The 13,292-nt window shown below is 46.9% G+C and overlaps 1 protein-coding gene across 1 annotated transcript; it reads left to right on the forward strand.

Annotated features, from left to right (window-relative positions):
* The first annotated feature begins 6,410 nt into the window (after positions 1–6,410).
* LOC109941983 (ABC transporter C family member 3) lies at positions 6,411–12,538 on the forward strand. The gene is made up of 10 exons (XM_020543288.2): positions 6,411–9,004; positions 9,096–9,182; positions 9,264–9,893; positions 9,978–10,142; positions 10,222–10,516; positions 10,625–10,845; positions 11,048–11,353; positions 11,444–11,507; positions 11,626–11,865; positions 11,995–12,538. Exons 1-10 carry the CDS (start codon positions 6,578–6,580, stop codon positions 12,096–12,098), a joined length of 4,539 nt encoding a protein of 1,512 aa, XP_020398877.1. The 5' UTR covers positions 6,411–6,577; the 3' UTR covers positions 12,099–12,538.
* The last annotated feature ends 754 nt before the right edge of the window (positions 12,539–13,292 follow it).

Raw genomic sequence — 13,292 nt, forward strand, 5'->3', positions numbered from 1 at the left:
TTTATGAAGGAAATAAAACATTAAATGTGATTTTTTGTTTCTATGCATGCAATTCATTTCATTGCATATTCTTTCCATCATAAATTCGTGTGCATGCAGCCTGTAGCAGATTTTTACGCAGTATACCGAATTGCATAATTATCTACACAGTGTAGCATATTTAGTATCAGTATATAGCATAAAATGGTCAATACGAGTTTTAGTTGCATGTCTGTTTCAGCGATCCTAAATTTATGAAGGTAATAAAGCATTTAAAATAGAAACCGTCACACATATCTTTCCTAAATTTACGCGCATGCAAGGGAAAGTGATTGACTCATGCATGCATTTTGCCATAATTTTAGGATCTGTATAACCGCATGCATGCGACTGCCATGTTTTTCGGATCTGCCATAAAAATAGGATCGTAATAACAACCTACTAGAGCTATCAACCTCTCGCATTGGCTCGGTATATACGCTTATAATTGAGGGATTTTATGCTCAAAACTTAAGGTTATTACGCTCCAACCCGAAGGTGCGTCCACCAGTGAACAACATGCCAGATTTTTTACGCAGTGTAACGAATTGCATAAATACCTACACCATGTAGTATAATTTGTATCAGTATATATCATAAACTAGATTTAATGTGTTTTAGCTGCATGGCTGTTGGAGGGATCTTATATTTATGAAGGAAATAAAACATTAAATACGATTTTTTGTTTCTATGCGTGTAATTCATTTCCTTTCATTGCACATTATTTTTATCATAAATTCGTGTGCATGCAGCTGGTAACAGATTTTTACGCAGTATATCGAATTGCATAATTATTAACACATTGTAGCATATTTAGTCTCAGTATATATCATAAAATGGTTCTTACGCGTCTAGCTGCATGGCTGTTGCAGCGATCCTAAATTTATGGAGGAAATAAAGGATTTTAAAAACAGAAACTGCCGCACATATCTTTCCTAAATTTATGCGCATGCATTGGATCGTGTTTGACTCATACATGCATTCCTTTTTTTGCGCTAACAGACGTGGGACAGGTGGCGCACCCGACAGCCTGTTTGGGCGCGCTGGTTGAACCAGTTTGAAGGGGTGGTCGGCCTGGGCTTCATTTAACTATTGGAAGCCCGGGGCTCCCGTTATATATATATATATATATATATATATATATAGTGGAATCAAACTTTCCATACAACTGTTATACAATTGAGCTTCTATTTAAAAAATTTATAGATATAGTCCACCAATATATCAATTTTAAGTTATAATTTATACTGTATTAAAAGACATAAAGAAGGGTAAATCCTATTGTATTTGAAGCCTATATATATCGATCGGCACAGTCCACTACACCGTGCTTGTCACAATATTTCTCGGCTGTTTATATGCTTTCCGAAAAGACACGTAATGAGACCACCAATTTAGATTTTACAAACTCACGCACAACAGCTTGAGCTGTGTATAACTGAGATAGATTTCTGGCTCTATTAGTAGAAACCAAGCTAGGGCTAATATACCTTATATCTATGGGCCTGTTTGATTCAGTTTTTTTCTGACCAGCTTTTCTGAAAATCTGGCTGTGGGAAGAATCTAGCTGTGGAGAAAATCTGAGTATCATTACGTTTACGTGTGGAGAAAGATAAAGTTGTTCATAGGGCTCAGGATCTAGAAAGTGACGGATTCCTACTATTACAACGACTGAACCGATTATGTGTTTATGTTGATTTTGGATAATTTTTGCCCCAACAAATTTTATAAAAGCTGGCTAAAAAGCTGAGCGTTTGGCAGTCCACAATAACTTTTAGTGGCCAGAAGCTGCCAGAAGCTGAAACAAACAGCCCCATGCCCCCATGTCTATTTCTTCACTGCTTGTCGATTACTTTTATGGTCCGATTTTTATAGAAATGCTTTATATTTAAGACTTACCCCCCTCGCTCGCTCACGTGCATCCCTAGACAAACAGGAGGTACAGTGAAGCATGAAGATGTCACTATGTCAGTACCCGATGCGCACCCTCTATCTGTACAGGGAACGACAAGACGGTACGTACTGCAGTACCAAAAGTGGCAGGAGCATCCTACGCCGTCAGATGCAGTTCCAAAGACACGCGGCCGCTATCCAACAGTGGCCGTACGTAGCAACCTACCACTCCCCACACACATATATAGACACGCAGATCTGTTGATAAGTTCATTCGTTTTTAGTTTTTCGGCGTAAAATAATCGCATCTGTCCACTAACTCTTTGGTTTTTAGTAGCTGTCGTCGTCTCGAACTGAACCTATTCCGTCGCTATCTGAAACAAAGATATAGTGGTACATCGTAGAACTGTTCCTTCCTTTCACATGATTTAGTCGTTTTGGTTTTAGTCTAGATCAAACTATTTTAATTTTAACCAACAATATATATAAGACTAAATTATTTTAAACTAAAAGAATTACATATAATATTGTAGTTTAGGTCATCATGAATCTAAAAACTTTAATTTTATGATACACAATTTTATGAAACATTCTATATAACCTATCGAAGTTAATAATGATTGACTTAAACGACTAAATCATATGAATGGAGCGAGTTATGATATGGTTCGGAATATATATATTCGTGGGTAACCGTGCGTGTACGAGAGGAAACCGTCGTGGGCGTGGGTGGTGAGCAGTGTATCTAGGATACTAACCTTGTTTTTTATTTAAAAAAATAATCAAGTACTAGATACACATAATAATATATTACCACTACCGCAGTATGATACGGTTTGGAATATATATATCCGTATGTGTACGAGTGGAAACCGTCGTGGGCGTGGGTGGTGAGCAGGTATGTATCTAGGATACTACCTTGATTCTTTTCAAAAAAAAAATAATAATCATGTACTACATGAAGAGAATAAGATACTGTGCCTTGTTAAAAAAAGAAGAATATACACGCAGGCGCGGCGGCTAATTGCAGGTGCCAACTCATTTGGACAAATTGGCGGTATAATTGCATAGGCTATGTCACCTAATTACTTTACCTAGATCGCCGAAACTATCAGCTAAAGTTTGTTGCTAGGTGGGGTTAAAAGTTAAAAACCAACTTAGTTAGGACACTGACAGTTACTACTTGGTAACTCATGATTAGTCGTCCAACCTGTGCACGGGGAGTGATTTTTTTTTTTCTTCCCATAACTTTCTTCGAAGTTACCAACGATTCACGAAGCTCACTTTTCATCGTTTCTCCTTCTTCACGCGTAGATAGGTGCGGACAAGCCGGCCCCACGGCCCTCCGCGCTGGTGCCTCGCGTCGCGTTGCATGCACCAAGCTAAACACGACAGCAAATGGTGTACTTTCTCCCGGCCGTTTTTATATTCCACCAGTCGAATAAATAGAATGACGCTAGCCATTTCCATGTTGTGTCACGTCGTCACGAAGAATCTGATCCGTTGTTCTGATGGAAAAAAAAAATACGTACGTATAATCCCGCCCGCCGATCATCAGGATCGGATCCACGCCTGGGCTTTTCTATTAGATCTATCTATTGAACTTTGAGTACAATTAATAAAAACAACTACATATACAAGAGGTCAAGAGCCCTGCTCTAGGCCATGGATCGGACGGTCCAGTACTTATATCCACCGCTACCGCCGATTACCATAATAGACATACTATAGAAAATATACTCCTTCCGTCTATGGTTCATTTTAACTTTTGACTTTTATGTCAGTTATTTTATGAATCTATTGAAAGCTAAAACAAATTTTAATTTAAAATAGATGAAGTATTTCGTAGCTAACCTATCTATTTAGGTCTTGTTCTAAACATCTAGAACTAATTTATAGTTAACTAATAAGTTATGAGCTGGTTTTAGCTAGGCTGGAGCAGCTAACAACTAATAGTTGTTTAATAGGTATAACTAACAATTATTTTGTCTATTAGTTAACATATTCCAAACCTCTCAACTAAATATCATTACTTTGTAGAAAAAACTGACCAAACATTAAACCATATGACTTACTATATTCTAATTATTTATCTATTCGAATTCCCTTTAGTTTCGACGGAGGGCTCTCATTCGTTAATACTAGCAGCTAATGAACAGTTGGTCGTGCCAGACTTTTTTCCCCCGAATTCACGAGTGCCCCTTCACCATCGCGGCTTTCGGCAGCCACAGCCCAGCACCGGATCCAGAAAGAAATAGCAGCATGTGCCTGTAGCCCTCCCTATACGTCCTCGAAAACTAGCAAGAGAAATAAAATGCTGACTTGGTTGCCACTACCACTCAAAGCTAGCCATAGATGCAAAGCTATATGTAGCGATCGTTGATCATTCTGAATCTAACTTTGCTATTGCCGCCTCCTTTTTTTTCCTTCTTCTTCTTATAAATTTCACGTCAGTTTCGCCAGCCACTGGTTTACCTTTTGAGTTTTGAGGTGTGCAGTGCATCGTTTCCCCCCATTTGATCCCGCTGTGTTTCTGTTTGCACAGTTTTTTTTTTATCGTCATCGAAGTTTTCAAACTCCCGTATACGTGTATGTTGGCATCTACTTGTTTGGATCGACTGTTCTCTCGGCGAGTTGCGCTCCGCAAGGGCAAGGCAATAGCCCTTATGCTATCTCCAACGATCTTCCCTCCCAAATCCCGCGCTCCGCAGGGCAAACAGCCCTTAAGCTATCTCTAACCATTATTCCTCCCAAATCTTCTCATTTGTAATTTCTATTCATATTTAAATACCTCCCACTCAATTATTACTCCTCCTATTGTACCTTCTCTCCAACCATCCCCTATTCAGCTCTCTTATACTCTTTAACTGGGCTATTTGACTTTAAACATCGGTTTTTTTGAGTTTTAAAAAATTACTATCATATTCGTAGTTTCGTAATACACATTGTTATCTGCTAATTAAGCTCTAAAATGATTAATTTCGCAATTATTTATCACCGATTGGTGGAGAGGGAGACATAGTGTGTTTGGTTTGATGTCAAAGTAGGATAAGTCGGGGTGTGATATCGGGCCTGTTTGGTTCAGCTTTTTTCTGACCAGCTTTTCTGAGAATCTGGCTGTGGAGAGAATCTAGCTGTGGGAAGAATCTGAGTATTGTGTGGATTACGTGCGGAGGAAGATGAAGTGGTCCAAAGAGTTCAGGATCTAGAAAGCAACAGATTCCTACTATCATGACGATTCGACCGATTTTGTGTTCATATTGATTTTGAACGGTTTTTACCAAAACGATTTTTATAGAAGCTGGCTGAAAAGCTGGGACGTTTGGCGATCTGCAGCAGCTTTTGGTGGCAAGAAGCTGGAAAAAGCCCAAACAAACAGGGGCATCATCCTCTCAATTTTTTGGAATCACGTTGTCACAAAAAATTACTCCGGTGTTTACCCGACTCTCATCAAAACACTATAGAAAATGTGGTTAGCCTCATTCCATCCCTGCTTGTACATTCAAACAACACACACTAGAGCTCCGCTTCTCCAAGGGGGAATTCTCCCGAGGGGGGCACCGTTGGAGCTGGCCAGCCGGGGCACCTCAGAGCCGACAGGGGGAAGGGAGCGTTGTTGGAGTCCACCGTATTGTTTTAGTTTCTGACCATCAGAAACTGCTGCAGACTGTCAAATACTCAACTTTTTGTATGCTTCTATAGAAAACACTGTAGTTAAAACTGTTAAAAATCAACGTGAACACAAAATCGGTCGCGTCGTTGCGATAGTAAGAAACCATCACTTTTGTAGATCGTAAACCCTATTGATTATTTTATCTTTCTCCGCACGTAATCTCCATTATACTTAAGTTATCTTCATAACCAGGCTCTTTCCACAAACAGATTCTCAGAAAATAAAAGTGAACAAACATGCCCAACATATCAAGCGTAAAACTATCTACAGTTCTAACATTCTAAAATTAACTCATGTTCATTCGAATTCTTAATCTAGTGCAGTCTCACCAACCAAATCTGCAGGCTGTCAAGGGTTCTTTATAAAATGTTTAAGTCAGTAGACTATAATGGTTCTAAACACGACGTAATGTGCATACGTTAATTTAGTAGGTTAGCGCTGCAAGTAGTTTTCCCGTAGGCAATGCCTGCAGTTGATCCCGTCCCGTCAACTGCCCTCTCGGCCATGGCGCTACCTTCCGCGGAGAAGCGCGCAGAAGATCTCTCTGGCCGGGAGCCGTGCAGCAACAAATCCAAAAGCCCTCCGTTCCTCGTAAACAAAACGCACGCATCGGCGTAATTAACGATTCTTACCGCACTCTGTTAACAGCTAGCAGCGCACAACCGCGCCACGTCGTGACGCCGTAGGAGGTTTACTGCCCAGTGCCCACAGCCGATGCGGTCAGGCACGCGGCGCCGTTCGGTTTTTTCGCGCGGGGTGCCGGCCTGCGGGGTTGGGGTGTGCGACGGGGACTGGGGAGACGGAGGGGGACGGTTCCTTGGACTCCAAGGAGCCCAGAGGCGCGCGCGGCAGCCGTCTTTGACCGCCACCGCGGGGCGTCGCCGTGAGGAGGGTTTGGGGCCGCTGACGCCCGCGGCCCGCGGCGACGTCTCGCCTATATAAACCCATACTCGCCCGTCCCTCCTCACTCACCCAAGCCACACCCGACGCCAGATGCCCGCGTCCACGGCCGCGCCGCCTCACGCGGCGCTCGCGATGGCGGCGACACCGGCGCGCGAGGGCCCCCTCCTCTACTCTCTCTTCCCCCTGGAGCCGCTCATCCTCCACGGCGTGGGCGCCGCGGTCCACGTCCTCCTCGCGCTCGCCGTCGCGGGGCGGTTCCTGTTTCACCGCTGCGGCCTCTCCGGCGCCGGCCGCGCCAAGGACGGGGAGGCGCGCGGATGCGGCCCCCGCGGCGGGGGCCAGTTCCGGTGCCGCGTCGTCGCGGTCTGCGCCACGTGGGCCGTGGCGGCGGCCGAGGTCCTGCTCGCGGCCTACTCGTGCTACCTGGGCAGCAGCGCCGGGTGGTCGCGTGAAACGGCGGTGGGCCTCGCGGACGCGGCCGCGCGCGCGGTGGCGTGGCTGCTGCTCGCTGCGTACCTGCAGTTCGACTTCGGGCAGCGGCGCGAGGGGCGGTTCCCGGCGCCTCTCAGGCTCTGGTGGGCGTTCTTCCTCCTGCTCTCCCTCCTGGCGGTGGCCGACCACGTGGCGACCAGGCTCGACGGGCTCCTGGTACCGGCGCTCTCGTGGGCGTTCGACGCCGTCTCGGTTGCTGCTGCCGTGGTTCTGCTCTGCGCTGGGCTCGTAGGCCGGAGGGAGGGAGGCGGCTCTGCGGCCGAGGAGCCTCTGCTCAACGGCACGCATGAGTCTGCCGACGGTAGCGGCCGCGGCGACGCCGAGGCGTCCAGGTTCACCGGCGCCGGCTTTTTCAGCTTGCTCACCTTCTCGTGGATGGGCCCCCTTCTCGCGGTCGGCCACAAGAAGACCCTCGGCCTGGACGACGTCCCGGGGCTCGACCCCGGCGACAGCATCTCCAGCCTGCTCCCGATGTTCAAGGTCAACCTAGAGGCGGTGGCCGGCGACGTCTCCGGCTCTGGCCGGAAGGCCGTCACGGCGTTCAAGCTCACTAAGGCCCTGTTGCGCACCGTGTGGTGGCACGTCGCGGTGACCGCGTTCTACGCGCTGGTCTACAATGTCGCCACCTACGTCGGCCCGTACCTCATCGACTCCCTGGTGCAGTACCTCAACGGCGACGAGAGGTATGCGAGCAAGGGGCAGCTCCTTGTCCTCGCGTTCATTGTCGCCAAGGTGTTCGAGTGCGTGTCGCAGCGCCACTGGTTCTTCCGGCTGCAGCAGGCGGGGATACGCGCGCGTTCCGCGCTTGTTGCCGTCGTGTACCAGAAGGGCATCGCGTTGTCAAGCCAGTCGAGGCAGAGCCGCACGAGCGGCGAGATGATCAACATCATCAGCGTCGACGCCGACCGCGTCGGGATCTTCTCATGGTACATGCACGACCTCTGGCTGGTACCGCTGCAAGTCGGCATGGCGTTGTTCATTCTGTACTCCACCCTCGGGCTTGCTTCGCTCGCCGCACTTGGCGCCACCGTGGTCGTCATGCTTGCCAATGTGCCTCCTGGGCGGATGCAGGAGAAGTTCCAGCAGAAGCTCATGGACTGCAAGGATGTCAGGATGAAGGCAACGTCCGAGATCCTGCGCAACATGCGGATTCTGAAACTGCAGGGGTGGGAGATGAAGTTCTTGTCCAAGATCATTGAGCTGAGGAAGACAGAGACAAATTGGCTAAAGAAATACCTCTACACATCGACTTTGGTTACCTTTGTGTTCTGGGGGGCCCCGACTTTTGTCGCTGTGGTGACCTTTGGGGCGTGCATGCTCATGGGGATTCCATTGGAGTCAGGGAAAGTTCTTTCTGCACTGGCCACGTTCCGTGTGCTGCAGGAGCCAATATACAACCTTCCTGACACAATCTCAATGGTGATCCAGACCAAGGTGTCTCTTGACAGGATAGCATCGTTCCTATGTCTCGAGGAATTGCCGACTGATGCTGTTCAAAGGTTGCCAAATGACAGTTCAGATGTTGCAATTGCAGTCAGCAACGGATGCTTCTCCTGGGAGGCCTCGCCGGAATTGCCAACGCTGAAGGGCCTGAACTTCCAAGCTCAGCGAGGCATGCGTGTTGCAGTTTGTGGGACAGTGGGCTCTGGTAAATCGAGCTTGCTATCTTGCATTCTTGGTGAGATCCCAAAGTTATCAGGAGAGGTTAAAATTTGCGGGACGACAGCTTATGTGAGCCAGTCAGCATGGATACAGAGTGGTAAAATTCAGGACAACATATTGTTTGGCAAGGAGATGGACAGGGACAAATATGAAAGAGTCCTTGAGTCGTGTTCACTGAAGAAAGACTTGGAGATCTTGCCTTTCGGTGACCAGACTGTCATTGGAGAGCGAGGGATCAACCTAAGTGGCGGGCAGAAGCAAAGGATTCAGATAGCCCGTGCTTTGTACCAAGAAGCAGACATCTATCTGTTCGATGACCCATTCAGTGCTGTTGATGCCCATACTGGATCCCACCTTTTCAAGGTACACGATCTGTTATGCTTAAGCTCAACGTTTTATGTTTAGTAGAAGTTTCAAAGACACTGCTAACTTTGGTGCCTGCTAATTTTTGCAGGAATGCTTGCTTGGGGCTTTGTCTTCAAAAACAGTAGTTTATGTTACTCATCAGATTGAATTTCTACCGGCAGCTGATCTCATTTTGGTGAGAATTTTATTTGAAAACTTCCATACACAATTCATTGCAATAAAACGAATGCCTTTCCTTACTAGGACTGTATTGCAGGTCATGAAAGATGGTAAAATAGCACAGGCAGGAAAATACAATGAAATTCTTGATTCAGGAGACGAGTTCATGGAGTTAGTTGGTGCACACAAGGATGCTCTCGCAGAATTGGACACAATAGGTGCTGCAAACAGAAGCAACGAGGGATCCCCTTCCAGAGGTACAGCAAAACTTACCAGATCTCTATCATCAGCTGAAAAGAAAGATAAACAGGACGAAGGGAACAATCAGAGTGGACAGCTGGTGCAGGAGGAAGAAAGAGAGAAAGGCAAGGTTGGGTTTTGGGTCTACTGGAAATACCTCACCTTAGCTTATAAGGGTGCACTCGTACCGCTAGTGTTGCTTGCACAGCTACTTTTCCAAGTCCTACAAATTGGGAGCAATTACTGGATGGCTTGGGCTGCTCCCGTTTCAAAGGACGTTGAGCCTCCAGTGAGCATGTCAACACTGATATATGTCTATATCGCGTTGGCTGTTGGAAGCTCCTTCTGCGTCCTCCTAAGAGCGTTGTTTCTTGTAACAGCCTCATATAAGACAGCGACTCTATTATTCGACAAGATGCACATGTCCATATTCAGAGCTGCTATGTCTTTCTTTGATTCCACTCCGAGTGGACGCATCCTGAACAGAGTAAGTGATCTTCATGTGAACAAATTTTGCAGGTTCTGCTTATTTTCTTAGACTATGCTAACAGATGTGGTTGAAACGTTTCAGGCTTCCACTGACCAAAGTGAGGTGGACACTGGCATCGCATACCAGATGGGTTCTGTTGCATTTGCTGTCATACAACTTGTTGGAATCATTGCCGTGATGTCTCAGGTTGCATGGCAGGTGTTCGTTGTTTTCATTCCCGTGGCTGCTACGTGTTTCTGGTATCAGGTACGATTTGCTACCATTATATGCTAGCTCCTCATAGAACTAGTCATAGGTAATCTAATTAGACATGCCCCTTTTGCAGCGATACTACATTGATACCGCCAGGGAGATGCAAAGGCTAGTAGGTGTCTGCAAAGCTCCTATCATACAGCATTTTGCCGAATCAATAACAGGATCGACTACCATCAGAAGTTTTGGCAAGGAAGATCAGTTTGTATCAGCAAATAGCCATCTAATGGATGCCTACTCCAGACCGAAATTCTACAACGCTGGAGCGATGGAATGGCTTTGCTTTCGCCTGGATGTGCTGTCATCCCTTACATTTGCGTTCTCTTTGATATTCTTGATCAATCTACCCCCGGGTTTCATCGATCCAGGTACCGCATCAGTTCTGAATAGTTTTTGTCGTCCCACTCAATTGTTTGTTGGTAAAAAACGGTCTGAGTTGAAGCGAGCTTGAAACAAACATTGCATCCTGCTTTCAGGGATTGCTGGTCTTGCAGTCACATATGGGCTTAACCTGAACATGCTGCAAGCATGGGTTGTCTGGAGCATGTGCAATTTGGAGAACAAGATTATATCAGTAGAGAGAATCCTGCAATACATAAGCATTCCTGCAGAGCCCCCTCTTTCCATTCCAGAAGATAGGCTGGCTCTGGCTCAGAACTGGCCATCCGAAGGAGAGATTCAGCTCCTTGACCTCCATGTAAATCCTCTCTCTCTCTCTCTCTCTCTCTCTCTCTCTCTCTCTCTCTCTCTCCCTCCCTCCCTCCCTCAGTTACAATTTTTTCCTGAAGAAGCTGCGTAGTTCTTCATTGTTATTGAACCGACACAAATCAAGTCGGGCAAAAAGACAGCGAAAGAACTGTTTGAGGTGGAATGCGCCCTTAACTTCCAGTTTGATGCAGGTAAAATATGCCCCGCAGCTGCCATTTGTTCTGAAGGGACTTACAGTCACCTTCCCAGGAGGCCTCAAGACCGGTATTGTCGGAAGAACAGGAAGCGGCAAATCAACCCTCATACAGGCCCTCTTCCGTATCGTGGACCCGACTATCGGCCAGATACTAATAGACGGCGTCGACATCTGCACCATCGGTCTGCACGATCTGAGATCTAGGCTGAGCATCATTCCACAAGAGCCAACCATGTTCGAGGGTACCGTGAGGAGCAACCTCGACCCTCTTGGGGAGTACACTGACAGTCAAATCTGGGAGGTGATTTGATTTCGCCATTCACATGTGCAAGGCTTGTCATTTGTTGCACTCTGACATGGCAATTTTAGCTAAGTTGCTCTTGATTTTCAGGCCTTGGATTGCTGTCAGTTGGGTGAGGAGGTGAGGAGGAAGGAGCACAAGCTTGACTCACCAGGTCCAGTACCACACTGGTTCTTTTTCTTCCGCACCATTCACATTCTTCCGCAGAAGGCGCGCATGTTCCTGGTGGAAAATATTCTGAAGTCCTCTCGATCTGTTCTGTTGGGTTGCAGTGATAGAGAACGGCGAGAACTGGAGCGTGGGTCAGCGTCAGCTCGTATGCCTCGGCAGGGTGATCCTGAAGCGGAGCAAGATCCTCGTCCTGGACGAAGCCACCGCTTCGGTGGACACGGCCACGGACAACCTGATCCAGAAGACGCTTCGGCAGCAGTTCTCGGAGGCGACGGTCATCACCATCGCGCACAGGATCACGTCCGTCCTCGACAGCGACATGGTCCTGCTCCTCGACAACGGTGAGCGTCGCTAAACTAAAACCACACCGTCACGGGCCCGCCTAGTTCCCCATCCCCCCCTTCTCATATTTTTTATTTTTTGAAAAAAAAACTTGTTATCTGTTCTGACGCCGTGCTGATGCTCTGCAGGTGTGGCCGTGGAGCGCGACGCGCCGGCCAGGCTGCTGGAGGACAAGTCGTCGCTGTTCTCCAAGCTCGTCGCGGAATACACGATGAGGTCGACGCACACGTAGCCACACTACTAGGCAGCCCGCAACTGAGAAAGGTTGCTTTGCTCCACGCCGTTTGGGGGCCGCGGCAGGCTGACTCGTCGACCACGCCGGCAGATTTTTATGGGTCGCCGGTGAGGCAGGCAGCAGGCTTACTTGTCGATGATGCCGAAAAGTGAAATATTAGAAAGCTAGCGCTATTCTGAACGTTTGAGGAGTTGAGGGGGTACAGGGAATGAGTCAAGGGCATTAAGGAGTTGGTGGAAGTGGTTTTGTGTTAGCATACTATACTAGTGTAGTTCTCTGAGCATGCATAGCATGCATCAAGAATATCTTGAGCTTTTAGCCACGTACCAGGAATGTCTCAAAGTTTTTTTTTGGGTAATAATACCTGTATTCGATGGGTGGTAACACTCCTATACTACGTCTGAAGAAATAGTGAAGCGTTTGCACGTTAGCTAACACATCGGAACAGCATTCGACAGACACGTTGGTGCGCAATGGTGCCCCCCCGTTCAGCAGATCCTTCAGCCGACCACCGTATATGGGCGCATTTGGCATGGCATGTGCCAAAGAGTTTGGCCAAAGGTGTATATGTACAGTACCGCCATGTTGCAAGAGAATATATTGAATGTAAACAATGTTTTGGTGCAAACTCTATACAAATCTATATAAAATTTTACAAAAAATTCTAAAAAAACATGAATTTGGCGTATTGGCCATCACAAACCATGTTTTGGTGCAAGGGAATATATTGAATGCAAATCATGTTTTTTCAGATTTGTTTGAATTTTTTAGTAGGTTTGCACGGCCGCACGGGGTTTACACCAAAACGTGGTTTACATTCGATATGTTTCCATGTTGCAAGCCACACCGTGTCGGTGTTTTGAGCCCGACCGCGCATCCAGGGTTACCCCTCGAGGTGCTTTTGGGTAGGACGGTGTTGTCGACTATAACTCAATGGTTCGTGCGAGACACACGAGAGATGGTAGACGATTTTCTACAGGTTCGGGCCGCTTTAAGATGCGTAATGCCCTACTTCCTGGTGTGAATCTTTATGTGGTGGGTTACAAGGGGAATCTCCAGTATGGAGAAAGCTAGTGAGCTAAGTAGATGGTCGATGGATGACTTGGAAATGATGGGTACCCCCTAGACCTTATATATCCGATCGTGGGGTACTACATGCGTGTATGATAACGATGTATACCTACGTAATAC

Source organism: Zea mays, chromosome 8 (assembly GCF_902167145.1).
Source record: "Zea mays cultivar B73 chromosome 8, Zm-B73-REFERENCE-NAM-5.0, whole genome shotgun sequence".
Lineage (NCBI taxonomy): Eukaryota > Viridiplantae > Streptophyta > Magnoliopsida > Poales > Poaceae > Zea > Zea mays.

Coding starts and splice junctions, on each gene's coding strand:
- LOC109941983 (XM_020543288.2), top strand. CDS start 6,578: ATGCCCGCGTCCACGGCCGCGCCGCCTCACGCGGCGCTCGCGATGGCG. Junction 9,894..9,977: donor GTGGACGCATCCTGAACAGA/GTAAGTGATCTT, acceptor GAAACGTTTCAG/GCTTCCACTGACCAAAGTGA. Junction 10,517..10,624: donor CCCGGGTTTCATCGATCCAG/GTACCGCATCAG, acceptor TCCTGCTTTCAG/GGATTGCTGGTCTTGCAGTC.